The following is a 27546-nucleotide window of genomic DNA, read 5'->3' on the forward strand; positions in this document are numbered from 1 at the left end:
AGACAAAGCCGAAATCTCTTTCTAAAGGTCGATGTACAATATGTCCTGCCGGCTACTGTGTTTCTATAGCTCTAAAAAATGGAATGGAAGCTTAAGGTTGGAATAAGACAATACAAGTGTAAATTAAAAATTTATAACACCCCCGACAAGTGAAGATTATAGTAACTAGAAAAAAGCTGATAACTTTCAAACGGCTAAACCGATTTTCTTGAATTATAGCTAAGAACACTCTCGATCAAGCCACCTTTCAAACAAAAAAAAAACTAAATTAAAATCGGTTCATTAGTTTAGGAGCTACGATGCCACAGACAGATACACAGATACACACGTCAAACTTATAACACCCCTTTTTTTTGGTCGGGGGTTAAAAAGGTACAGTCGGCATCAAAAAGGTTCTAACTATAGGTACATGTTATCAAAGTATGGCCATCACAGACTTGGAAAAGCTATAGGCTGTTCATAAATAAGTATGAAAACCAACCTGCGCGGTGATTCGCTAACTCAGTGTCTAACACTGAATGATAGACGCTGAGCTTGACATTGGTTGGTTCTACATTGCTGCTTCACTGAGAGACATTAAAATAATTTTTCGTAGAAAACCTTCAATGAATTCAAAAATAAATGTCAAATGAGTCAATGATGTTACACACTGAGTTAGCGAATCAGTAGGCTGAACCGTGCCTATTTTTTCTATCTACGATGACGTCACGTGATTGTTAGGTGATTTATCCTGCAAAAAACCTTAGAGCAAGTTGAGTTTTCATATTATTCCAAAAGCAATAACTATTTCTTTTAAAAAATAAGTAAATATTAAAATCTCATAAGAAATTATCCAGGAAAAACCTTTAAAATAAATTAATAGTATAATTATTTAATTAATTTTTAATTGATATTGTTATAATAAATCTATTGTAAATAACTATTATCTTTTTGATTAGGTATTGTTCTAAACGTAAATTCTATATAAATACTGAATATATATCTTTTATATAAGTATAGAAATTTTATATATCTTCTTGAATATATATTTTATTATTAAAATGGTAAAAGTTCTCTACTAGGCAAGTACTTATAATATGCAAAAATGAAGCAATCATTCGAATGATGTATTCAGTTACAGGTACATATGAATGGAATTGGAAACAGAATGTATTTAAAATGGTAGAGTTTAGAGGTAGTTTTAAGAATACTATCGGAATGTGCAATAAGGGCGCTTGTTCACTGAAGCAAATATGTTTTCAACAAATCAACCACAGCTGTTCAGTTATGAATGACCAGCTGACCTGCCCGGCTTCATACGGGTAGGCCGTGAAAAAGCTAGCAGAAGGACGGACAAACTTTCACAATTATTATAATATTAGTATGGATAGTATGGATGATGATGTGATAAAATTATCACATCTCAATAATAACCTGATTGGTTAGCTGAACACGTCTACCTTCCATTCCGCTTCCCTTCAGTGGACAGGCACCCTAAATACAAAAGTCTCAGCCTTAGGCTGAAATCTATAGAGCGTACTTTGACTTTGATCAGACTTAAGACACTGTTAAAGCGAGACAACGCTATATAGCTGGCATAAATCTGTCTCGTTTTCAACTGAAGCTTGAACAAAGTCAAAGTACGCCGTATAGATCTCAGCCTTAGATTCGATTTGAACGTCACAGAGAGAGAGTAAGAACATAGGCTTAGAAAGATATATGGCTATTTTTCATGAACCTATGTTTTGTACAGAAAATGTAGTACCTAACTAACTTATTCCTAATAAAATGTCATAAGCACCGTTTTCTATTATAAATAGGATAAAAGTACGTACCTACATCAAAATAAGTAGCAAAGATTTTAAGTATATTATTTGTTCATAGGATTCAATTTTATCTAATATTAAAAATTCTAAAAAAATATAACTCTGTTATAACCCATAGGTAAATATTGGGGCATCATAAATTTCCTTAAGCCTTAAGGTCACCGCGCACCGAGTGAAGTCATTTTAATGATCTTTGAATAAGATAAAAATGTTGAGGGTATCTGCTCAGTTTTTGCAGTCTCTTCTCAGTAGAATTTCTTTCCGAATTGGTGGTAGAGTATTGAGTAAATTGTCATGCACCATAAATTGGTCTACATAAATAAATATTGTTTATTTCATTCCCAATGCAAAGAAACAAGGTAGATTTTATTAATGAGTGAAAAATCTGTCCATAAAGAGGTTGTCCTCATCTCTTCCATGATGAATTTTTCTAAGTCAATGTACCGTTGCAAAGGAAATTTAACTACATGTCATCCACAAAGCCTTCAATAAGGTCGATTTTCCCATTTTAGGTTAAAAATCTATATCCATATAAATATTGACATCGTCCCCTCTCTCGATGTCATTTTTCGTAGTGAATATCCTGTTGCAAAGAAAATAAAACTATATATCAACCCACAAAGCCTTCAATAAAGTCGATTTTCCCATATCAGAGTTAAAAATCTATATCCATACTCCCTAGAGAGGTTGGCACCCTCCATCGATGTATTTCTTGGAGTCAAGGTCCCATTGCAAAGGAAATTAAACTACATATCAATCACAAAGCCTTCAATAAGATCGATTTTCCCATTCCCGAGTGGTAAAACTACGTCCATAAAGATGTTGGCATCATCCCTTCCATGGATGTATTTCTCGGAGTCAAGGTCTCGTTGCAAAGGAAATCTAGCGGCATGTCGACCAAAAAGCCTTGAATAAGGTCGATTTTCCTGTGCGCAAGCGCCGGGTCTTTGTGCCAGAGTGATTGGTTGTGCTCCTCTTGATATTTCTTTAGCTCCGCGAATGTGTGTACCGCGTCAGTTGGTATCGTGTTGAAGACCTGCAAAAAAATTAAACGTTAGTATTATAAATGGATGCTGTTAAAGATTGAGTTAGAGATTCCTGGGGGGTCTACCACTGTAGAATGACAGCTATAGTTTGATTATCACAATCACCTCTGATTGGTCGAAACTCGTTCGCTATTGGCTACAATGCATTGTTGCAACAAGAATACCATTTTAGCCAATCACAACAAGTGAGATGATAGCAATGATTGATGCTACTTCTTCGTAATCAACCAGCAGTGACCCGATACTATAGCGAAAATATCCTGGACGTCATCATGTATGATGTTAGTTTCTTAAGCAACTCAAGAACAACAAGGCATCAGCGGTTTGATTCGCTAACTCAGTATCTAATACTGAATGATAGCCACTGAGCTGGTTTTACTTTGGTTGGTTTTACATTGCTGCTTCATTAAGTGATATTAAAATAATTTTTCGTAGAACACCTTCAATGGATTAAAAAGAAATGTTAGCTGAGCTCGGTGACTATAATTCATAGGATTCGATTTTATTTGTATTCAGTATTAGACACTGAGTTAGTGAGTGAGGCAATTAATATTGGTATCACAGCAGATCTCCTGGAAGAGAGTGGAAACCCGAATCTTTCAGCGATAGTTCAATTCTGTCAAATGCCAATAATAAAGTGAAAATACCCACCTCCTCGTAAATCTCTGTATTTCGCGTGGACGTGGCCTTCCACACGTGTCTGTAAAAGTTCTCAGCGCAGGGGTCGTGCAGACCCTTCGTGACGTCATCGCCCATAAGGCCCAAGTGTTCCCGGAACAGGCGTCTCCGCAGCCCGCCCGCCATGCGCCCGCACGGGAACGGCTTGCCATTCATTACACCGTCGTCGAATTGTTCATCCTGGAAATGTTCGGTATTGTTCATGAACTGTAAGTTTACCATGCTATAAAAGTACGGAAGTTCCCACTAGATTACAACATGGGGTTATTCAAGGGGCGAACCAATAAATTCCTGAACACATCGGCGTAATTATTGGTTATGATTGGCTTAAGTACTTGCAAGCGAAGATATTCCACGGATATATACGAAGCGATTTGCCTCCTCATTTCTAATTCGAACCGCTAGGATATGGAACGTTATGGCATCAGTTTTTTCCTCCCCTTTAAAATAGGCATCCATATTTTGTAATTCTAAGCAAGCGTGCTCTATCTTGGATTGCATCATCACTTGCTAGCAGGTCTGATTGCAGCCAAGCGCTAATCTATTAATTTAAAAAAACATGAATACGCCGAAAATACGTCCAATCTATAACACCCTTAGTAAAATTTACAGTTATGACGTCATTTGGTACCCGTAATAGTACAGCGATCTCGGGGTCCCGTTTTCCGATCATTGTTGGCTCTAACGTTGACATTCGCGATAAAGCCTCACCGATTTTTTTTTGATCGATGCATTGAGGCATTGTTTATGGACCGCGTTTTCGCTCGTACAGGGTAAGAAAACGAGCTTATTTATAAATAACAAGTGTAAATTAAAAATTTATAACACTCCCGACAAGTGAAGGTTACAGTAACTAGAAAAGAGCTGATAACTTTCAAACAGGTGAACCGATTTTCTTGGATTATAGCTAAGAACACTCTCGATCAAGCCACTTTTCAAACTAAATTAAAATCGGTTCATTAGTTTAGGAGCTACGATGCCACAGAAAGATACACACGTCAAACTTATAACAACCCTCTTTTTGGGTCGGGGGTTAAAATATGCCCAATCTAAAGCACTCTAAATTTTACAGTTAAGCTATGGTACCTGTAACAGCACGGCGATCTCGGAGTCCCGTTTCCCGATCATGCTTCTGTCGTTGATGTTCGCGCTTCCACAGATGACGTATCGGTCGTCCGCGATCAGCAGTTTGGAGTGGACGTACACTAGCTCCGTGATTGGTTCACCGTCGAGTGTTGCGTGTGTGCGCAAACCGTGGAAGGTAATGTAGGTGGACGGGTCTGTTACTCCTGCTTCGTAGAGTCGCGTGATTATTGCTTCCTTGCTCCTGGAATATTCGATATACTTCATCATTCACTAGAAATAATAATCAACTGAGAATACAAGATTAGAAAAGTAGTAGACAATTGGGAACAAATGATTACTTTTCACTTAGTAGATAAGTAAAGGGCTTAAAAATGACGGACTTTCATCGCCTATTTAAGCCCCTTAGGGGTTGAATTTCCAAAAATCCTTTTCACCGAGCGCCTACGTCATAAAAGAAACCTACTGTCAAAATTTCAAGTCCAGCAATTCATTTGTATACATACACTTTATTCGGAGACTAGATTTTTCATTGCTTGTATTTATGTCATAATCATGTCACAATTATGTGTGTATAATACACAAAATAAATTTAGTCCGTACGTTAATAGATAAGTCTGTAAGTCAGGACAAGTCTTTTTATGTATATAAAACTAGAGAATGCACGCGGCTTCGCCCGCGTGGATTTCGGTTTTTTAATCCTGTAGGAACTCTTCGATTTTCCGGGATAAAAAGTAGCCCTTGTCCTTCCCCGGGATGTACCCCAAGTCTTTACCGAATTTCATCAAAATCGGTTCAGCAGTTGGGCCGTGAAAACGTAGCAGACAGATAGACACACTTATGCATTTATAATATTAAGCATGGATATAGATCACAAAATAATTTTATCTTTTAGCATTCTGATTGGTCTTTTGAACACATCTCGCCACGCATTTCAGTCTCCAGACACCGTAAGGGTCGGCCACACTAACCTGCTGATGCTCTGATAGTTCCAATGCGTGACGGCGTGCAGCGAGGTGCCGGAGGGTCCGCCCACCTCGCCCTCGAAGCCCGGCAGTAAGGGCATCACCACGTACACCCGAAACGTCTCATTAGCACGATGGGCACGCATGATGCGGTTGAATAGTGCTTCGCCTATCTGTGGTGATATACTGTATGATAAAAACCCTATACAAAATGATAGATTATTTAAGAAAATTGTAGATACTGTACTGTAGTAGGCAGCGAGCTGAGTCAATATGAAAAAGGGCCCCAGATGTGTTCAAAACTGACTAAATACATGAGTATAGCTCGTACAGTGTATACTTAAAATGGAAATAACTTTAAACATTGAAATAGTAGACTATTTAACATTGGGGTAGTGCAATGTCTTACGTTAAGCGTGGCGGGATAAAATCCCAAGAATAATTCAGATCTAATTCCCGAGCGTAGCGAGGCCGGACGTTTTACACCGAAAAATAAAAGATTTCTCACGGGATTTCTAAAAACCTAAATCCACGCGATTGAAGTCGACTGTCCGACTAGTTTTACACCCGCCTTCGAATACATCAAAATTCAAAATATAATAACCCCCGCACATCATCCATCATTTTCTTCGGTACCTAAGGAACTTTCATGTAAAATGTTCAAAGTATTAGGCCCTTTCAGGTCAGCTCACTTCCAACTTAGATTGCATCATCACTTACCACCAGGTGAGATTGCTGTCAAGGGCTAACGTGTATCTGAATAAAAGAATCTAGATACAAACATACATACATAGACTGCTAAAATCATAACCCTTCCTTTTGCTTTGCCGCAGTCGGGTAAAAAAGAAATGATTTTCTGCTGACCTGATTCCTCACAGTGAGGCTAGTCCTCGACAGCGTGATGAAGAACTGGTTCTCGATATAGACGTAGTGTTGTGCGCGTGTAATCGTGTCCACGTAAGCCTCGTGGATGCTCTGTTCCACTGTGTCGGGGTCCAGAAAGCCGCAGGACCAGCACGATACACTGCGCAGCACCTGTTCGTACGAGAGATCAAATATTTTTTTTTTAAACCGGCCAAATGCAAGTCAGATTCACGCACCGAGGGTTCCGTACTCGGCTATTTTTGTCGACATTTTGCACGATAAATCAAAAACTATTATGCATAAAAATAAATAAAAATCTGTTTTAGGAAGTACGAGTAAAGCCCTTTCATATGATATAGTTATCTTACTTTGAAAATTGAGACACATTTTTTTTTTCCGTGGTGGTGTAACCACCAATTCACGGTTTTGGGAATTTTTCCTTACTTGTGCTATAAGACCTACCTACCTGCCAAATTTCATGAGGTCGGCGAGAAGTACCCTATAGGTTTTCTTGACAGACACGACAGACGTACAGAAAACAAGAATAAAATGCTTGGTAAGCACTGACCTGACACGAAGCGTTGATAAAGTCAAGGTTGAGCAGCTGTTCCAAGTCCTGCAGAGGTTTGATGTCGGTGTACGTTTTTGGTAACAGGTACGGGTAGTTCGTGTTTTGTCTGAAACAAACGGTAACTTGTCTAGTATGCTCTAATCTAAAAAGTAAATAGCATTATTGTCCAGGACTGATATAAAAAAAATTGACGGCCGAGTACATGGCTTCATCTCGACCTTACAATATTTGGAAGGATGAGGTGAAGCCGTGTACATATTTCCGAAGAGATTTTACTCAGCTGGCGTCTCGTCCTTTTAATCTAACCGAAGTCGTTAGTTGTTATTTCGGTCGAAACGTGTATAGTATTTTTCTCTTAGCTTTAGTTTTAAGTTGTATCTTACAAATGCAACAATTAACAATCAAAAAGTGTAGAATGCTACCCAATTTGAATGATTTGACTTTGACTCATTTCCAAGGAAACATTGACTGCGCATGCCTAAACTAACGCTGCTGAGTCAGCCAAACAACCTCTCAACAATCTGATAGGTCAACTAAACACACTTTTGCTTCACTCTGCTTCAATGGACAGGCACCCTTAATAGCTTACACCTATGTTCCTACCTGGCCTTCTCCAGCTTGATAGCATTCCACCGCTGTATGAAATGCCTCGCCACGTCGCGCGCGGCCGCGCCCTGCACCGCCACGCCGATGTCGTGCCATGGCATTCTGGGCGTCGTGTTCCTGTCCACTAAGTCTGAAATTGCGTAACCATACTTTTGGGTTAGCAAATAATAGAACCTTTCATCAATAATTACAAGATGAACTTACAGACTTCAAAAAGTATCAGTGAAAAATCTCCTCAAGCAAGGGGTAATTTTACAACCGCACCGCACGCCACCGCTAGCAATTTCACCCACACCACCTGGGTGCCTGGTGCACTTCATCCGCCCGATGTGCCAGATCCTTTTTTCCACGCACTGTAAACTGTGGAATCAACTCCCATCGGCGGTGTTCCCACTAAAATTTCCTTTCTGGTCTGGTCCGGTGTAGGCTTCGGCCGTGGCTAGTTACCACCCTACCGGTAAAGCCGTGCCGCCAAGCGATTAAGTATTCCGGTACGATGCCGTGTAGAAACCAAGGGAGTATGGGTTTAATGAAAACTGCCATACCCCTTCCTGGTTAGCCCGCTTCCATCTTAGACTGCATCATCACTTACCACCAGGTGAGATTTCAGTCAAGGGCTGACTGTATCTGAAAACAAAAATATGAAAAAAAAAAACGGATTTCTTTATAAATTAGTAGTAACTTTCCTCACCTACGAATGGCAGATCCAAATTATTAAAGTCCTTAACAATAAAATTGACGTAGTCCTTTCCGATCCACAATTTTGAGTTCCCCTCTATATCTTCTAACGCTTTTTTGGTGACCTCAGTGATCACTCTGCCTTCTACCACTTGAGCCAACGGCGCTGGTTCAGTTATAGACCTTGGTCTGATGCCTAGAGCATCTGTAAGGAGAACCTCATCGTTAGAACGAGCGTATTTCTCCGCTTTTTTTCGTTCTGAATCGTCAAATTTCTGTTCATTAAGTTCTTCTTCGTATGGAGGGTAGATAATACTGATGAATTCTTTTCCTTGATCCTTAATTTTGTCTAGAACATTCTTTTTTTGTTCTAAACCGTCGGGTTTTGTGTCGGTCGGTGTGCCGAGTTGTTGTAATAAATGGTCCCCTGGATCCAATACTAGAGATTCAGGTTTTGGAATGTCTTCTGTTTGTACTTCGTCGGTGGATTGGGTTTCTTGTAAGTCTTCTTCTATGGATCTAAAATTGATCAAAGAAATACGGGTAAAGTAGTGGTAAACTTTAATAATATAGATCGTTCTCTCAGCTTAGAATCGATTTATTCTAGCAGAGAATCGAAGCGAATTTCTAAAATTTCAGACAGCATATTGACCTCTATCTCCACATGTAAAGGGCGAATTCGCGCGAATTTTTTACCTGGGCAAGAAGTTTGTTTTACGTGGTGGAGATAGAAGTCAATATGCTGTGTTGTGATAAGTTAGAACTGTGAAATCAGTAAAGAACACTGGGCTAGCTTACGGTGCTCATCTTTTTCTTAGTTTATCTCTGGGGTAATTGAGGTAAAAAAAATAGTGAACTTACATATTGAGTCCTATAACTACGTCTCTGGATGATTTGGCGAGTTCCAAGGCGGCTTCTATGCCGTTGCTCTGCGGCAGATAAAGCCCCGCGCCGGGCGAGCTCGAGGTAATCTTTTTGCTCTTTATAGAGTTCTTTGGCTGAGCGATGTTGCCGAGATCAGTTAGTCTGTGGAGCGAACACAAAAAAAATCAGTTCAAAGCGACAGTGACACATCAATGAAGACAAATTGGTCAAGTGCGAGTTGGTGGAGTGGAGTCGCACACGAAGGGTGCCATCGCACAAGAAATAGTTGAAATTGGATTACATTAACAGGGAGAAAAACGTTATCACTTCTTGTATGAAAATTCACAACTAGACGTAGACGATCCTCTTAATGTGAGGTAGCTATTTTGAAATTACAGACAGACATTTCAATTTTATTTATTAAATAACATATTCTAAGATACCTATGCCTATGGTCGTCCCATCGCCCGTAGCACAAGTCGATACCGCCAACGAAGGCGATCGTCTGGTCCACCACAACAATCTTCTCGTGGTGCGCCCAGAAGAATATACCCACTTTCGCGTGGTCTGGATGTCGAAACACCTAAACAATAAACACAAATATGTAGTACAAACATAAAATCTGAATATGTGCCATAAATACAAATAGTCTAACCTAGTTTATTAACCTAATAATATTTTTGACATTTTGATTTAGAATATGTTCTATCTACAAGTATCCATACTAATATTATAAATGCGAAAGTGTGTCTGTCTGTCTGTCTATCTTCTACCTTTTCACGGCCCAACAGTTTAACCGATTCTGACGAAATTTGGTACAGGGTTAGCTTATATCCCGGGGACGGACATAGGCTATTTTTTATCCCGGAAAATCAAACAGTTCCCACGGGATTTTTAAAAACCTAAACCCACGCGGACGAAGTATCCCATAACTTATAGTCTGAAGCGAGTTCAATAAATCATATCATCATTTATTATGTCATATAACATGACAAATGAGGAATGTAGTACCAAATAGTTAGTACCATATTCTTTCGTTGTCTCTGCGCTACTTGACAAATGTTCAAACAATACTTCGAGTTCACAGAGATTATTTTCATGATCAGCTGTTTACAGACTTGTCACATTGGAGTTCTGATTATTAATAGATTCTTTAAGTCCTCATATCTCCTACAGGTATCACTCTACCAGGCTCATTATTTTTTTGGTACATCTATACACCAGTCCTAACCTCAGCTTGCCGGGATGTTACGGACATTATCTAACATCTTGTATATACAAATTGATTGATGGATATAATAAGTCACCGAGCCTTGAGAAGTATTTAGAAAGTCATATATAATCATTTTATGGAACCAAAAATATAGTTTTCGTGTCAAATTTTGAACCTTGTACCTTAATGTTGTCGCTAGCTAATCTACTTTTACTGTAGAAACTGTTGATACCCAGTGCCATCTCCACTTCTTTATACAGCATTATGCACACCTTCACACCTTGCGCCTGCAGACATAAACATTATTGTAAAAATATGTTAAAAACATACATATGTACTTAGACTGCCAAAATAATAACCCTCTCTTTTGGCTTTGCTGTAGTCGGATAGTAAGCAATTGCAGTGTTTCGATATCTATTCCTAAACTCTACTTTTCCGTAATGAACAAATATTTCTTACAGTATAAGATTTAACATCTTATAAACTTCGATAGTATTTGAGCGTCAAAACACTTTAGCATAAAGTAAAATGGACCTTAAAGGTACTAGTTTTAAAGCTCAAGATCCTCCGTACATCTACAACCAGTGAAAACGTTGTGAATTAAAATCTGTGGTACCGAATTTTATACTTTAAATCAAGTACTTTTATATCCCAAATATGATCTTTTATCCATTCTGAAAGACATTTCTGTCGTAGCCCTAGAACTTTTGAATACGAAATGCTTGCACACAAATTCGCTTGAAGTGTGACTTACATGGAATGACATAGAAATCTTTTTCCTGAGATATTTTCCTGAGATAAAGAAATAAAATTTCCTTACCGCTTTCCGTTTCAAGAGAGTATCCAGTCTCCAGTAATCCCCATTGAGAGCAGGCCTCTTCAGATATATTTCTGGGCTCAGCCACCAGTCGGCGATGAATATCTCTTCCCTGGCTAGGTCCATGGCATCCGCTACCGCTGAGAGGTACGCGGAGCCGTCTACTAGCGTCCTGACGGGGGTGGCGGGTCGGGGCGGCGCGAATGAGTGGTGTACGTTTGGGAACGTGAATTCACGGGCTGGCAAAAACAGATTGGTGAACTTTAAAGATGTTATAGGCTCTACTTGGTTGAGTTGTTATGTAAGGTACAACAAATATCATATTAGAATAAGGGTAGATATTTTTTCTTTAGGAGGAAAAGGAACCCTTAGGATCACTTCATTATCTAATGTCTGTCAAGAGTAAAGACTCCGTCAAGCGTATCAAAACCTATCGTTACTTTCTGTTGTCCTAGAGTCATGAAATTTGGCAGGTAGAAAGTACGAAAACCGTGAATTTGTAACATCACAAAAGAAGTGTTGTCTCTTGTACAATGGTATATTAGAACGCTTAGTTTGCGAGTCCGACTTGCACTTTTTTATTCGATAGCAAATTAACACATGACCTGAATGAAGGTTATGCGGGCTGCAGTGTATACAGTCGTAAAACAGACCCACGCCAAAGGAAATCCATTGTTCCCCTGCAAATCTTTCTCCCTGTTCTGGGTAGAGATCGACGACGATAAAATTAATTTGTCCTACATGCAACACAGTAATGTTTGCCGAAAATTATGCATGATACCTTTTACCCGACTGCGACGAAGCCCAAAAGGAGGGTTATGTGTTTGACCTGTACTTATGTCAGCTCCTATGACCAGTTCATCAGAGCTTTTATAATTTACATTGGCAAGGAAAACACTTCTTAAAAGAACTTAGCTACAAATTGGCATCATAAACTTACCGGATTGGTTGGCGACTGTCTTCAAATATAGCATCCACTCCTTGCTTTTCCTCTTGGTCCAGCATTTGATCACCATCTGCCTGCTGTTGTTGAGGATCTGCAATCCGTTGCTGAGACCAGTTGAATACATACCGCTTGATACTTCAAACCTAAGGCATTGTTAATTCATTATTCCAAAGAAGTCTAAAAGAACACCTTCTAGGAAAACTTTTAGGATTAGCGTGTATAAAACTAACTTGGGTAGCAACTCTGCCTTAAATCGCTTAAGCCGTATCTACAATGAGCTTACCAGCGCTCAAGAGGAAGTCGACATTTTTCGGCAGGGTTTGATTACTTTTAAAAAACGTATTGCGGCGGCTGTCTCTGTTTTGAGAAATTAATCGGCCAGTTATTAATTTTGTAGTTAATTCAATCACATTTAATTGTGTAGTTAATAATTATAAACTGATAACAAATATTTAGAAATAAGTAAATTCAAAGGCAATATTTGTTAATATTATCTTGTTTTTATTTTATTATCCTTCGGAGCTATATAATTTTTCCAAATTTATTATGTACTAATATTATGCTATCGGTCATGTATATTACATTGTGTTACCTGCATGAGTTGTGTGTGCCCGTAAGTGGTGTGTCACACTGAATAAGACTATTATACTATTGTATTTTTAAGTGTTTTGTGAACATGCTGTGGGCGTACCTTATAATAATAAATAAAAAATAAATAAATAAATATTATTTATGATAGTGTTTTACCTACACTTCAAGGTATCTAAAAAAAATTAAATACATATCAAAAATTGCGGAACTGACAGGATTCGAACCTGCTTATTTACTTACTTCTAATGATGTACTACTTCAATGCAGTGTTTTTAAAATCTCCTTTGGTTTATTGATGGGAAAAAATCTAAAGGATCTTTTCGAACGGTTAAAGTTACTCAAAGCACAGGAAACTCGATTTTGGAATAGGAGTCACAAAAAATGCTGTTGGATCTTAAAATTGTAATTTTTTTATGAATTTTCATTTACTACTAACTATTTGTGCCACGAAAGATGGCAGGCTCAAAATAGCTGTTCCGTTTGGCGACCATTTTATATACGGTCGGAAAGGAACGCGAACATTATTCCGTCCTTATTACAATGTCTCAACACTCAAGACAAGTTTAATTTTCATTGGGTACGAAAACGAAGAACAGAGTACATACTAAAGCTACATTTACAAAATATTATGACCTTATTATACTAAAGATATATCTAAAAATATGACCTAATCTCTTCCATGAACTAATTAGGTAATTGTATACCGCTTCCATTATGGTAATTTTCTACTTAACGTTTACACGCATATCAAGTTCGCTGTTTCTCAACAGATTATTGTTACGCATACGTTATTGCCGAGACAACAGACTTTGTACTGTTTTTTTCGGAAGAAATTACAGATTGCCAGGTAGGCTTAAATACCAGTAATAAAATCAAATCGGAATAATATTTCTTTCGAAAGAATCACCGCGTCGCACCATTAAAAATCAAATAGTTATTAGAATAACGAAAATTGTTAGCATGGAGTTTTAAAATATTCTAATAAAATATATCGCCTATTTTGACTTACGATTTTGTTTACAGCTGCATGTAATAATAATTTAAAACAGATAAAAATTAGTTATTCCGGATTTTAACGCTTAAAGTTTTATCACACTTTTGAGAAAGATTTCAAGAAAAATAACTTAAGATTTATCAAATAAATAACAAGCACAGTAATATTAAACAAACACTTAATAGTTATATCTAAGACACTATAGCATGAAATAAAGCTGAGATCTATGGAGCGTAATTTAACTTGGCTGAGACTAAGACACTGTTAAAACGAGACAGCGTTATACCGCTGCCATAAATCTGTCTCGTTTTAACTGAAACTTAAGTCTAAGTAAAGTCAAAGTGTGCTCTATAGATTTCAACCTGTAAAAGTGTCATAAGTAAGAAAACGTACCCTTGATCAAAAAGCATGATTCCTTTAATGGTTCCGTCGCTGGGTCGCACGTAGCCGAAAAACGTGTCTTTCACAAAAAACCATCGCTCCTGCCATTTTGCACACACTAGCCCCGTGCAGAAGTAGTTGCATCTGTAATGAAAATACTTCTAAGAAACTACTATCAACGGCTAAAATCTCGAAACTATCGCAATTTGATTTTTTTGACGTATTCGTAGCTCATTCACACAGGCTGCGTAAGCGTAGACGTAGCGCGTTCCATTGCGTTGTAATGTATGCAACTGTATGAAACATTGCACACCGCTTGCGTAAAGCTTGGACGTATACATAATCCGGTGTGTTAGGGGTTTACGCGCGTCACTACGCACGTGTCACGTGTACTCAATTGGTGTGAATCGGCCTTAAAATTTAGATATGTAGTAATTTAAAAAACAAAAAATATTTCTTTGCAAGAACAACATCTCACTCCATCGCACTACGCTACTATTTAGCAGGGGGCTCCTCTCAGAGTGAGAAGGGTTTAGGCCATAGTGCACTACGCATTATGAAATACTTGTATGTTGAAATTTATAGCGCGCACTTTGACTTTGCTTAGACTTAAGTTTCAGTTAAAACGAGACAGATTTATGCCAGCATAACGCTGTCTCGTTTTAACAGTATCTTAAGACTGAGCAAAGTCAAAGTGCGCTCTATAGATTTCAATCTTAGACATCTAGGAAAAGACGAGGTTTTCCTTGAGGAGTGATGATATTTAATTGCTTCATAAGAGGTTAAACTCTTATGCCAGCCTCTTTAGGAATATTTTTTACAAGTATTTATCTGGTTATATATTCTGACCTGACACACACCATATTGCCCAGCAGGCCGAAGCAGTTGCAGCCCGCTTGCCCAGGCCGAGTGGAGCCAGTTCTCTTCTGTATCATGCCTTCCTTGCCCTTCGTGCCCAGCTCCGTGATGAACGACAGTTGTGATACTTCCAGGAACTTCACCTTAAATTAAGAAAGTATTACAATCAATGAGGAACTAAAAGATAGAATCTTTCAGATTTTTTGGAGGTAATTTGTCAAAGTCAAATCATTTATTCAAACTCGGTATATAGTCTATAACTATAGTAATACTATTTATTATTTGCGGATTATTAATTGCGGAATTTGCAATAAATTAATTAAATCTATTGACTTCTTAAGTAAATCTTTTCTTTTAATGTAAAACTAGCAGAGCTTAAACAGTACAATCAAGGCCCTAACGGATGAACTTCAGGGGAATAGGCTGTACAAAAAAATCTTCACCCGTATAAAATCGAGTTGCTATGATGCCACAGTAACATAGTTAGTTGTATATGTATTACTGCGCAGATGTGACCGTAGCTTAATATAGAAAGACCCTACGATCTAGGTATTAAAAGTAGTTATGAGTGATCAATCAAAAATGTACTTACCGTTTCATGATGATTTCTATAAATGGATATGTTAAGTAGATTATACAGATATTCTTCGAGTTGCTTCATACGTAGTTGTATTCCTTCATACGTCACCATCACCTCTGGTTTCTTAGGAAACCTACAAAATATACATCAAGTAAGACTTTTTAGTTTTTCAAAACACACATACATACAAACAAACTTTCGCTTTTACAATATTAGTGACTAGCTGATGCCCGCGACTTCGTTCGCGTGGATGTAGGTTTTTAAAAATCCCGTGGGAACTTTTTGATTTTCCGGGATAAAAAGTAGCCTATGTGCTAATACAGTGTATAATCTATCTCCATTCTAAGGTGTGTGTGATTTGATGAGAGAAAGAGAGATAGAGTGAGTGAGAGAGAGAGAAAAAAAATATGCGATACAGGCGTTTATTTTTTTGGTCGCATCGGTGTGCGAGCTAAATTGCACTTTATTGCGTCGAAACATTTATTTAAACGTATTTGCGGAGTTAAACAACCTGGAAGGTACCATTAGTTGATCTGTGGTTATGCCGCCGTCTTTTGTTTATTTCACTTTCTGTCATACCTAACATGTGTTACAAAGCTTTATTTCACAGAAATTATTTATTTATTATTATATATTTTTTTCCTTAATATTAAGATATGTACATTCATATATTATTTGTTTTCTGACGTTATTAATTTTCTGAGTACTGAACCATCTTTATATAAATCTTTTTTTTTCTTCAAAGAATAGATCAGTATAATTTTCCATACCTGGGCAAAGCGCCTTTTCTTTTCCTAGGCCGCCCTTCTCGTCGCTTAGTCGAGTTGCTCCTAGGAACGGCTTCCAATGCTACCTTTTCAGCTTTTTCCTCACTTTCGAATGTATTTTTGAAACTGGCACGTCTGGACTTGTGTGTTTTAGTCGGGAACGGAATTTTAAGGGACGCCCTGTATAAGGACAGTTGCTGGTGCAGATACAGGATGTGCTTGTAGCGTTTTTTGATCGTCCATGTGAAGTCACCATGTTGAAGGTTTATTGTGTATCTAAAAACATGGTCAGCATAATTTATTTTTATAATGTCACGAAGTTAATTACTTTATAATAAAACCGAAGTTTTTTAAATGTCATAATAACACTTACAACTAGCCTAAACTATGTAGAGTGCCAAGAATACTAGCTGCAGTTACGCGCTAGACAGCCAGGCTGATCCTTTGCGTAAAAAATGACCCAGTCTGTACGCACTTTTATGACAGCCCTTAGATTTAAGAGAATTTCGGAACGTGATAAAGAAGACCTATAACTACTGCAGATCATTAATTTAACACAGCAAATACTTCAACAAAAGTGGCTAAAATGTCTCTACTATAATATCTAAAAATGGCAACACCCACGCGTTTCCTTCTCACGGTTTCACGGTTAAACCAATAAACCTTGCATTACAAGAGAGATTTATATATATAGAAACCATTAGATTAAACCAGTTGGAGATAATTGATGTAACAAATCTATTTACGGTGAGCCGCCAAGCGATCAATGGGTCACTATCTAAAGACTACAATCTGATGAGTAATCGAATTCCATACTGAAGGTTGTAACGTGTACCTTAGCGGTCCCGTTACATTCCTTATTTAGATCGCATATTTTTTTATTAACATAACCTGAAATCTGTTAGTAGACCTTTTATACGTCATATGTCAGTGTCCCAAACTTCACCATGACGTTTCTAAGGCGTGACGTTTGGGAATGTAATTCAACGATCTGTCAAACCTTCTTTCATATTGGAAAAAAAACTAGTAACATTTTTGACAGCTCGTTTACCGAATGAAGTTGGCATCTTTCGGTGGCCATTTTGAAGGTTCACTTTTTTCTTCCTACATAGACACGCAAACATCTGCTCGTCAATTATTAATTTTTAAAAATGTGAAAGTTAAACTAAATAAGTATAATACATATTTATGGGCCAGAGGGCTATAGAGTGGTAGGACACGGCGCTTTTAGCGGTAAGTGTTCATTTTTCTGCCCAATCTCGCCATTAGAACATTGAATTTTCCAACAAGAAAATGGATGAAAATTTTAACCTAACATTTTCCTTGTTACAGCCGTTGATCCTAGATCGTTGATCCTAGATCGTTGATCCTAGATCTCCGTTGATCCTAGATTTTCGTCTCTAGATCGTTGATCCTAGATTGTTATCATTTAACGCCTCATTTGAGCATTTATCATGAGGATTTTCCCGTAAATTTCATTTTGGATCGTACATGTTACGTTTTATATCGGATTCCATCCCGGAATTGGTGTGATGGAATGCAGTTTTCGGCCTGTGGAATTAGTTAGATATTCGACATGTGCCTAGCTTATTCTCTATTTTAACAAATTTTGTGATAATTTGGACTTTATTTTTTTTATAACCTAGTGTGTGGCCATGTGGCCCAGGTACTATAAGTTTGTTTATTTTTGATCATTGTATCCTATAAATATATAAAGATTAAGATAAGACGAGTTACAATTGGCAGCCCCGAACAGGGACTGATTTTTATTTGGGAACCTAGTTGTGTTGATTCTCATAGTATTAGTGAATAAATATTTTAATTGTTCTCGTTCTTGTCTTAATTTGTATTTTTTGTAATATTTTAAGGTGTATTGTATTCTTGTAACTTATTTTTTTTTATTGTATGCCTAGATACTAAGATGTTTGTTCTAGCATAGCTAATTTAAGTGTGCTCGCCTAGTTAATAAGCGTAGTTTATTTTGAGGTTTTTTATATTACTATTATTTATGTGTTACTAGTGAAAATGCTACTTACCTAAAAAGGCCATTTCTTTGTAAGAAACGGAGCTAAAAACTTGATAGGTGTCGCTGTGACCAGTTTTCTCTTGAAAATGATAGGTGCACGACGATTGAAAATCTATTTTATTTAATTTTATCTATTTTTTTTAGGCTTTTTCCAAATTTTATTAGAAGAATCTTCTAGAGAATAGACAGCGTTTGTAGTCCCAGGTCGTGGTCTATTTGTATTCGTTAGGATGTTATTTGGTATGACAAATGCACCGTCGAATTACACAGACTTTCTGATCGTTTGTTTGGACCAGATTTTGATAACGAAGTCCTGTTACCTAGATGTTATTATTATTTTACTTTCAAAAGATTTTAAATTCATTCAGCATTTTAGATAAATAAATATCAAAGATTAAAAGATTCTAGACTTGCAATTAACTTAAATAAATCTGAATTTTGCTAAAGAATATAATATTCCAAAAATATTTCATAACATACTCCTCAGAATAACCCAGTTGAACGTTTTAATAAGACTATTGAGACTTGTCTAGCATGCTATGTTGAGAACGATCATAGAACGTGGTATAGGTATTTACCCCATGTTCAGGCAGCTATTAATGGCACTATTAATTTAGTTACAGGATACACACCTAATTTTCTTATGTTTGGTAGGGAAGTTTTCCTTGATGGATCCTTACATAAATTTTATTCTATCTCTGACCCTTCAGAGTTAACTATTGGTAGTCGTTCAGATTATTCGGACGCACTTCTTACTTTGAGTAATATTTTTGATAAAACTGTTAGTAATCTGGCCAAGTCATATAGACGAAATGCCAAATACTACAATGAAGGAAGAAAAAGCATTTCTTATTGTGTTGGAGACACAGTTTGGAGGCGCAACTTTGTGCAATCCAATGCTGCTTCTTTCTTTTCCGCAAAATTAGCCCCTAAATTTGTTAAATGTAAAATAATAAAGAAAATTTCAGATAATGTATATTTATTAAAAGATTTGGGAAAAAATTGTACAGGTAGATACCATATAAAAGATATTCTTAAAATTTGACAAAATTAAAACTTAAAATTAATTTTAACAGGAAAAGAATCTAGCAGAAGCTAACACAATAAGGACTCATTATTATTTTGTGTAGGATTTTTGGCTCCTTTGTCAGTCCTACCGATTTGTAGGTTGCGGCTATGCAGTTGCTCCGCATTACCTCCTTTTTTTTGTATATATTGTATATTTTTGATTTTATAGTTCTGTTTATAAGAGATCTTTTGGTAGCGGTTATGCAGTTGCTTCGTTTTACCAGGCTCTTGAAGAACTCATTTTGGTTGCGGTTTTGCCTTTGTTTGCACCGTATTACCTAATTTTGTTGTAAATATGTATAGTTTTCTTTTAAGGGATTACGGTTTAGCACATGCCCCGTACTATCCTCCTGCTTGTTCTGCTATAGTCAGTCAGGTAGTTTTGTAAATATGTACAGATCTTTTGTGGGATCATGGTTGGCACATGCTCCATGTTATCCTCCTGCTTGTGTCTGTTTTATCGGGCAAGTAGATGTATATATTTTTTTCTATGTGGGTCTTTAGTACTCATCCTTGGCCTTGTCTCACACATGTGGACATGTTCGCTAGGTCCTTGCTTTAGGCAGGACGATGTTTTAGGTGTTGCTCTTTTGTAGCGCATCTTTATTTTGGATGGTTCGACAATGCGCGGCGAGGGTGCCTGAGTGCTTTGTTCGGTTGCATACCATTCCGAAAACCCCTTAGCTAGGTTAGTTCGTCAATACGCGGCGAGGGTGCCTCAGTGGATTGATCAGTTGCATACTAACTCTAGACTCTTTTTATTTTGGCTTATGTTGTGTTAGGTTGGTTTGCCATTTCACGGCGTTGATGCTTAGTGTCTTGGTCAGTAGTATACCAATCCTAATCACACACTCTTTAGAAAGTTTTTTTCCCTTCTTAGCTAGTTTGGTTTGCCATTTCACAGCGTTGATGCTAGTGTCTTGGACAGTAGTATACCAATACTATGCAATTCTAGTTTAGGAATTTTGTTTTAATGGATTGCTTCTCAATCTGTATTTATTAATGATTATTTGGTTGTTTTGGCTTACATAAATTTAGATATTTAACTTTCCTTTTGTTTGGTAGTTCCCTTTGTTTTGTCTTATAGAATTGTTTAGGGTAAAGAAAAAAAAAGGGTTTTTTTTCTTTTCTCTAGAAAGGGGAAATTGTAACGTGTACCTTAGCGGTCCCGTTACATTCCTTATTTAGATCGCATATTTTTTTATTAACATAACCTGAAATCTGTTAGTAGACCTTTTATACGTCATATGTCAGTGTCCCAAACTTCACCATGACGTTTCTAAGGCGTGACGTTTGGGAATGTAATTCAACGATCTGTCAAACCTTCTTTCATATTGGAAAAAAAACTAGTAACATTTTTGACAGCTCGTTTACCGAATGAAGTTGGCATCTTTCGGTGGCCATTTTGAAGGTTCACTTTTTTCTTCCTACATAGACACGCAAACATCTGCTCGTCAATTATTAATTTTTAAAAATGTGAAAGTTAAACTAAATAAGTATAATACATATTTATGGGCCAGAGGGCTATAGAGTGGTAGGACACGGCGCTTTTAGCGGTAAGTGTTCATTTTTCTGCCCAATCTCGCCATTAGAACATTGAATTTTCCAACAAGAAAATGGATGAAAATTTTAACCTAACATTTTCCTTGTTACAGCCGTTGATCCTAGATCGTTGATCCTAGATCGTTGATCCTAGATCTCCGTTGATCCTAGATTTTCGTCTCTAGATCGTTGATCCTAGATTGTTATCATTTAACGCCTCATTTGAGCATTTATCATGAGGATTTTCCCGTAAATTTCATTTTGGATCGTACATGTTACGTTTTATATCGGATTCCATCCCGGAATTGGTGTGATGGAATGCAGTTTTCGGCCTGTGGAATTACGGCCCGTTCACACATGGGAGTACGTTTTACTGGTACGTTTTTAACGGATGCGTCATAAATTTATGCTGTGTTCACACATAGGCACCGTATAACGTTCAACGGATCCGTCATTACTGGATGCGATGTGTGAACAGAAAACTCGCAGTATACCGACGCTATTCTACAAGGATGGATCTATCCGTTAAAATTCTACGTATCCGTATATTTCCCTTCCGTTCGTCCAGTATTCGATGACAAAACGGAATGTAATTTTTTTACGGAACGATATTTTTTACTGTATACAGAATACTGTGCCATGTGTGAAGTCGCTCATACAACTACATACGCCATCAACGAAAAAAAAACGTACACGATAAAACGGAACAGTAAAACGGAGACATGTGTGAACCGGCCGTTAGTTAGATATTCGACATGTGCCTAGCTTATTCTCTATTTTAACAAATTTTGTGATAATTTGGACTTTATTTTTTTTATAACCTAGTGTGTGGCCATGTGGCCCAGGTACTATAAGTTTGTTTATTTTTGATAATTATATATAAGACATATAAAATTAAGACAAGAACAAAGGGGCGATACCTATTATAAATTGTCATATTTTTTTTTCCTCTTTAATAAATAAAATTTGTATAAAACTTTAGAAATTTAATAAATTAATTTTTAATAATAAATTTTAAATTCTTTGATTTTTATTCACCAATATTTATTTCTTGAGGACATTTGGCGTCCCGGAATAGAGAGCACGGCTAGGTGGACCGAATCTCTGACTTGCGATTAAAAGTCCAGGCCTCGGCAAGTCTATCTGTGGAGATTTCTATCCAGCTGGCTGGCGCCCGAAGGTTTTCCCTATATCCATTTTATATATATATAATATTTTGTCAGCTGGAAGTAAAAGTAAGGAATTAATTCTATTGTTTTGATTTTTTTTAAATAAATTTTATTTTAAATTTTTCACCTATTGGGTGGTGAAAAATTTTCTTTGTTACAAGGTATTATTTTTCCACTGTATGCTTAACGTACCTACTTTACTTGTGAGTAAGGATTTTAATTATAAGGAAATCAGAGTACAGCTGTGCTGCTCTAAGTTTGTTTCTTGGTTGATCTTATAGAAAACTAGATTACATAGGTTTGCGACTTCGTCCGCATGGATTTAGGTTTTTAGAAATCCCGTGGGAACTTTTTTCCAGGATAATAAGTGGTCTGTCACTTTCTTTAACTATATCCTTGCGAAAAATCACGGGAATCTGTTGTTGCGTGATTGAAGGACGAAGACTTGAAAAATGAAATACTATTCCACAGGAAGCGTTTGTTTTCTCTGGATAAAAAGAATCTTATGTCACTTTCTATGTAGTCTAAAGCTGAGATTTTCGCATTTAAGCTTTAGCCTATTTATAGGAGTATTAATTAATAGAAAACCTCTACTTACAGATTAGGATTGAGCAAATGTGTAGTAACGCTTCTCTCATTCTCCACGAATCTGACCTTTATTTCTACTCCCGGAATGAACACTTTCCTGTGTACCGAATTGAATTTAACGGGAGGTGCGTGTATCGCTTTGTATGGCACTGAGGTAGCTAGTGGCGCTGGAAACAAACATTTTAGGTACCTATTAGATAGATAGAAAGAAAACTTTATTAGAAACAAAACAAGAAAAAAAAAAAGAAAAACTCAAAACAATTATTGCATGCAAAGGCGGCCTTATTGCTTATAGCGATCTCCACCAGACAACCTTTGGTGAATACTAGGTGTGTTAGATAGTACTTATACGCAATACACATAATCTTATTTAGTAGTATACAATACTAGCTTATGCGACTTCGTCTGCGTGGACTACTCAAATTTTTAACCTCTATTTTACCCCTTAGGGATTGAATTCTCGTAAACCCTTTCTTAGCGGATGTCTATGCCACCTGCATGCCAAACAGCGTGTAGAACAAAGTCATAATATTTTTAAGAAATTGAAAAGGAAGACGCGTGGACGTGTTTTAATCAAAAGCGGGTGCCGAGCGGCATGGAGAGTATTACTCTCCATGCCGCTCGGCATGCTCTCTCGATGCCATACTCTCAGAGTATGGCATCGCGGCCGCGCCCGCTGCCCGCCCCGCCACAGGACGCACCCGCTTCCACCTGGGCCGCAGACATAGGATCTATAGACCTTTGACTTTGCTTTGACTTAAGTTTCAGTCAAAACGAGACAGATTTATGCCAGCGGCATAGCGCTGTCTCGTTTTAACAGTGTCTAAGTCTGAGCAAAGTCAAAGTGATCGTAACCTTAGAGTCGTAATCGTTCTTAATCTGAGCTAATCAAGCATTTTGTGTTAAAACTTATAGCCTGACGCAATATGAGAAAGTACTCGTAATAAGCAAATTAAAATACCAAGAACATAGAAGGTCGAAGATATACCGGATATTATAGGATACTTTGCAAAAGTCCATATACTTAGTTATCAATTTTATTATCAACATAGACAATTGATAGGTAAACAATTTAATATTAAGTCCTATAAGATCAATTTAATATGATAACATACAATACCTCAGAGATTATTAATCAATCGTCCGTTTACCCAATTACATTAACAATAGAAATTGATTATATCAGCTAATCATAATAATCTAATCATATGAATAATCAGCATTAACTCAAGTGATATTTTCTAATGTTTTCGTAGCTTTATGATGTACTCCTGGACCGAAATTCAAATATGACAGCCAAGCAAGAGCCATTATAATTCACATATACAACACATATTCCCTCACTCTTATGTGATCATGTGGCATCGTCCGATGGGCCGGCAATCCAACACGACTGGAGAGAGGCGCGTCGATGGGGAGAAGAGGGGATGGGATATACAGGAGTATAACTTTACTGATTGCCTGGAGTAGGGAAGTTGGCGGTATTAGATTACCGTGCCTTGGACAGTATCTAAAGCCCTCAATCCTGGCTTCTTCACCTATTCTCCCGTGGCCCTCGGTAAACGTGCATGTCAAGAATGAAGGCCATGAAAAACATGGATTATTCAATTAACTGACTCATCAACCATGTTACAATATATTGATTTCAGATACAATTATATTGTTTTCTGATAATATCCATTGTAATCTGATAAAACAAATGAATCATTGAAAGTAGAAATTTCATTTAAGTACTTATGAAAGTTAAAATGATATTTGAAGGTAAACCCTTTGTTTATTTTTGTAAACCAAAGTGAAAATTGGCGATAGCATAATTATATTTTGTTAAAAAAAAACATCAATCAATTTGGCACATGAAATGGAATTGATAACCTTTTGATTACCTTAAAACATCTAATTAACCTACTGTTTCTATTCATGTTCAGTTTTTTTATCTATACCTAAATAATCAAATGAAAAAAAAAACTACTTCTGCGTATCTGGAGTAAGTTGCTGTTATCTGTTAAGGCATTCTGATCTCCAACTCTAGGAATCCTCATCAGATCTTAATTCATAACTAAGTATAACTACTCAAATGGGTTCAACCTGACAGTAACCTTTTCAAAGGCAGAAGTAACTATCTAAATCAGTTCCGTTTTTACGGAAATAGTGAAGTGCTTGTACTAAATATATACCTACTAGCTAATGCCCGCGACTTCGTGCACATAGATTTAAGTTTCCTATGGGAACTCTTTGATTTCCTGAGATAAAATGTAGCCTATGTCACTCTAGAGGTCCTGAACTATACCCATGCAAAAGACCACATCAATCCGTAGCTCTGTTGCGCCGTGATTAAAGGACAAATCAACAAACAAAACATATATATATTTTTTTGGTGTGGATTATAACATCACCAAAAAAACCTGAATATAAACACCTTCATTTCAGCCTTTGGTCAGTAAAAACTCAAATAAACCATACCAGAAGCATCAGTCTCCTCTTTATGCTTCTCTGCATCAATCACTGATAGGGACTCTGGGACTGCGAGGCTCTCATCAAAGTCAGAGTCCAAACATGGTGAAGACAGTGAGTCCAAGTTTTGAAGCACACTCTGAAAGCAGTCCCCTGGTGTGGTGGTTGGTGTGGGAGTCTCCATTCCGTAGTTTGTGTAACCGTAAAGTTCTTCATCTGAAAAAAAAACTTTTATTAATTACTAGATAATGATTTTATCTAGGATTTTGAGTTATTATTTACTAGATGATGCCCACGACTTTTAGGTTTTTAAAGATCCTTTGGGAACTGTTTGATTTTCTGGGATAAAAAGTAGCCTATGTCCATCCCCGGGATATAAGCTAACCCTGTACCAAATTTCGTCAGAATTGGTTAAACTGTTGGGCCGTGAAAAGGTGGCAGACAGACAGACACATTTTCACATTTATAATATTAATAAGTATGAATAATCCTGTTGGAACTCATTGGTTTTTCAGGGTAGAAAGTAGCCTATATCTTCATGATATCTCTTTACCTTTCATCAATATTGGTTAAAGATGGGCTATGAAAATGTAGCAGATAGTCGCATTCATTTTTGTAATATTTGTATGGATTATCTGAAACCTTATTATCAAGGAAACTAAGTTTTTTTTTTAAATATTCTAGTGACAAATCTGGATCTTTATAAAGTATAGTTATTATTTATGTATGGAGATCATTGTTCTGTGGAGAAGATTGATAACACTTATAGTTATTTTTGTGCTAGTTATTGTAACAGGAAAGTCCGAGTGGTGTTATTCAGATACCTTTGGATTTTCTCGTTTGTCTATTGACAGTGCTGACTCTTTGATACTTGGTTTTTGGACTTATTTGCACGTTTATCACGAGATTTTAACTATACAGTCAACCAAAAAAAGTTAAATTCTCATTTTTAATGATCATCATCATCGCGTGCCTTCTTCAAAACAAAGTTTGGTGATCATCATCCGAAAAGCTTCTCTATTTAAAGCCGCCTCTTTCACCTTCGGGTAACTAAGCCCTGTCAAGTTATTTTTAGTGATAATTTTAATTTTAAAGAAAATTAAGACTTGATTTTTCATATTAAGTATGTTTAACTTAATTGGCAAATAACTGGTAGTAAGGCATTGACTGTAAAACATAAAATTTAACTATGGAAATATTAAAGAAGGCTATATAACATGTTAAAACTAGGAAAGTGAAATCGATGCCCACCATATCTTGATGACCTAGCCAGAAATATATTTTGATTCTATAATTTTCAATGGATTTTGAAGAACAAAATCCATTGCAAATACTTACTTACTGACTTACTTATATTAAAATAGTTTTAATTTTTTTTAATAGGATAATAATAATTATTTTAACTCAATAGAATCTTACTGAGAAGTAAAATGTTACGCAAGGTAGGTAGATACTATAGGTGGTATTAACTGTGAAACTAAATTAAATTCAAGTTTGTTTTAAGTAACTAAGGAAATACCATAGTGATTATTAAGTGTAGCTCTAAGTATTTGTTTTAAATAACTAAGGGATTACCACAGTGATTATTAAAAAGTGTAGCTAAATGACAATAACAATTGTATATAAAACTACACAATTAAATTTTTTATAGGATGGCATTTATAGTTAGCGATACTTAAACCGAACATTGCAATACCAGTTACATCTTAAAGTAAACCTTATTTCCTTGTTTTCCTCGGTAAACGCACCATATGTTAACAATAAAACAATCAACAAACACTTCACACACACTACCTCGCTTTATAAGATTGTGGAAACTGAGTGTAAAATCTTTGCGTTCCATGTTGCTCTTGTCTTCAATAAAATCCGTTTTCACGTCACGGTATCCACAAGGATGCTGATATGTAATGTTCTGCCCATTACACAGTATGAATTTAACACTTGTGTACATAATCTATGTTGATAAGATAAGATGATGCGATTTCACGATACAGTTGTTCTACAGCGTTTGTCGGTGTAGGTATGTGAAAAATCAACGACTGTTTTTTGGAGAAGATTTTTCACGCTTCACTGGAGGCTACTACCAAGGTTTCCAGAAGTTAAACACGGTGAATTAGTAAAAAAAGTACTTACAAAACTTTAGGTACGAGTCCAATGTTTCGTTTGCCGTATTTCTTGCATTACTGAGAGAAACTATGAATACGGATGAAGGTATGAGAGGTTAGATTACTTATTATCTGATTCACTCGATTAATTACTTGTTTGCTCAAGGTTCATTCTTTTATTCGTGTAAAAACTGAGTTCAGGAGGCCCAGTACTAATTACAGTAGTATAACTTTTTTATAGTTAACTTTTTTAACCATCCTTGAAGTTTCTGACGTATGACGTACCATAA

The 27546-nt window shown here is 36.7% G+C and overlaps 1 protein-coding gene and 1 long non-coding RNA gene across 5 annotated transcripts; one reads left to right on the forward strand and one right to left on the reverse strand.

Moving 5' to 3' along the window:
- Nucleotides 1–2241: 2241 nt before the first annotated feature.
- Nucleotides 2242–27537, reverse strand: LOC123866039 (phospholipase D2). Of its 4 annotated transcripts, XM_045907360.1 has the most exons (21): nucleotides 26946–27134; nucleotides 25161–25367; nucleotides 22711–22867; nucleotides 16311–16583; nucleotides 15553–15673; nucleotides 14952–15103; nucleotides 14115–14246; nucleotides 12131–12279; nucleotides 11194–11429; nucleotides 10556–10660; nucleotides 9604–9743; nucleotides 9158–9322; nucleotides 8310–8815; nucleotides 7616–7748; nucleotides 7010–7118; nucleotides 6442–6612; nucleotides 5584–5750; nucleotides 4616–4856; nucleotides 3503–3709; nucleotides 2607–2841; nucleotides 2242–2323 (listed from the first exon to the last, which is right to left on the reverse strand). In XM_045907360.1, exons 1-20 carry the CDS (start codon nucleotides 27100–27102, stop codon nucleotides 2611–2613), a joined length of 3759 nt encoding a protein of 1252 aa, XP_045763316.1. In that variant the 5' UTR covers nucleotides 27103–27134; the 3' UTR covers nucleotides 2242–2323; nucleotides 2607–2610. The 4 variants fall into 4 exon arrangements, with proteins under 4 accessions (XP_045763316.1, XP_045763317.1, XP_045763314.1 ...); XM_045907361.1 differs by lacking the exons at nucleotides 2242–2323; nucleotides 26946–27134 and adding an exon at nucleotides 27285–27537 and having other exon boundaries at nucleotides 2549–2841; XM_045907358.1 differs by lacking the exon at nucleotides 2242–2323 and having other exon boundaries at nucleotides 2549–2841; nucleotides 26946–27133.
- LOC123866051 lies at nucleotides 2250–2603 on the forward strand. Its single transcript, XR_006796108.1, has 2 exons — nucleotides 2250–2317; nucleotides 2459–2603. It is a non-coding gene; the product is annotated as an uncharacterized LOC123866051 (long non-coding RNA).
- Nucleotides 27538–27546: the final 9 nt, after the last annotated feature.

The sequence above is a fragment of the Maniola jurtina genome, chromosome 6, assembly GCF_905333055.1.
Source record: "Maniola jurtina chromosome 6, ilManJurt1.1, whole genome shotgun sequence".
In the NCBI taxonomy this organism is placed as follows: Eukaryota; Metazoa; Arthropoda; class Insecta; order Lepidoptera; family Nymphalidae; genus Maniola; species Maniola jurtina.

Coding starts and splice junctions, on each gene's coding strand:
- LOC123866039 (XM_045907360.1), bottom strand. CDS start 27,102: ATGTACACAAGTGTTAAATTCATACTGTGTAATGGGCAGAACATTACA. Junction 5,751..6,441: donor GCCTCACTGTGAGGAATCAG/GTCAGCAGAAAA, acceptor ATATCACCACAG/ATAGGCGAAGCACTATTCAA. Junction 4,857..5,583: donor AACTATCAGAGCATCAGCAG/GTTAGTGTGGCC, acceptor CGAATATTCCAG/GAGCAAGGAAGCAATAATCA.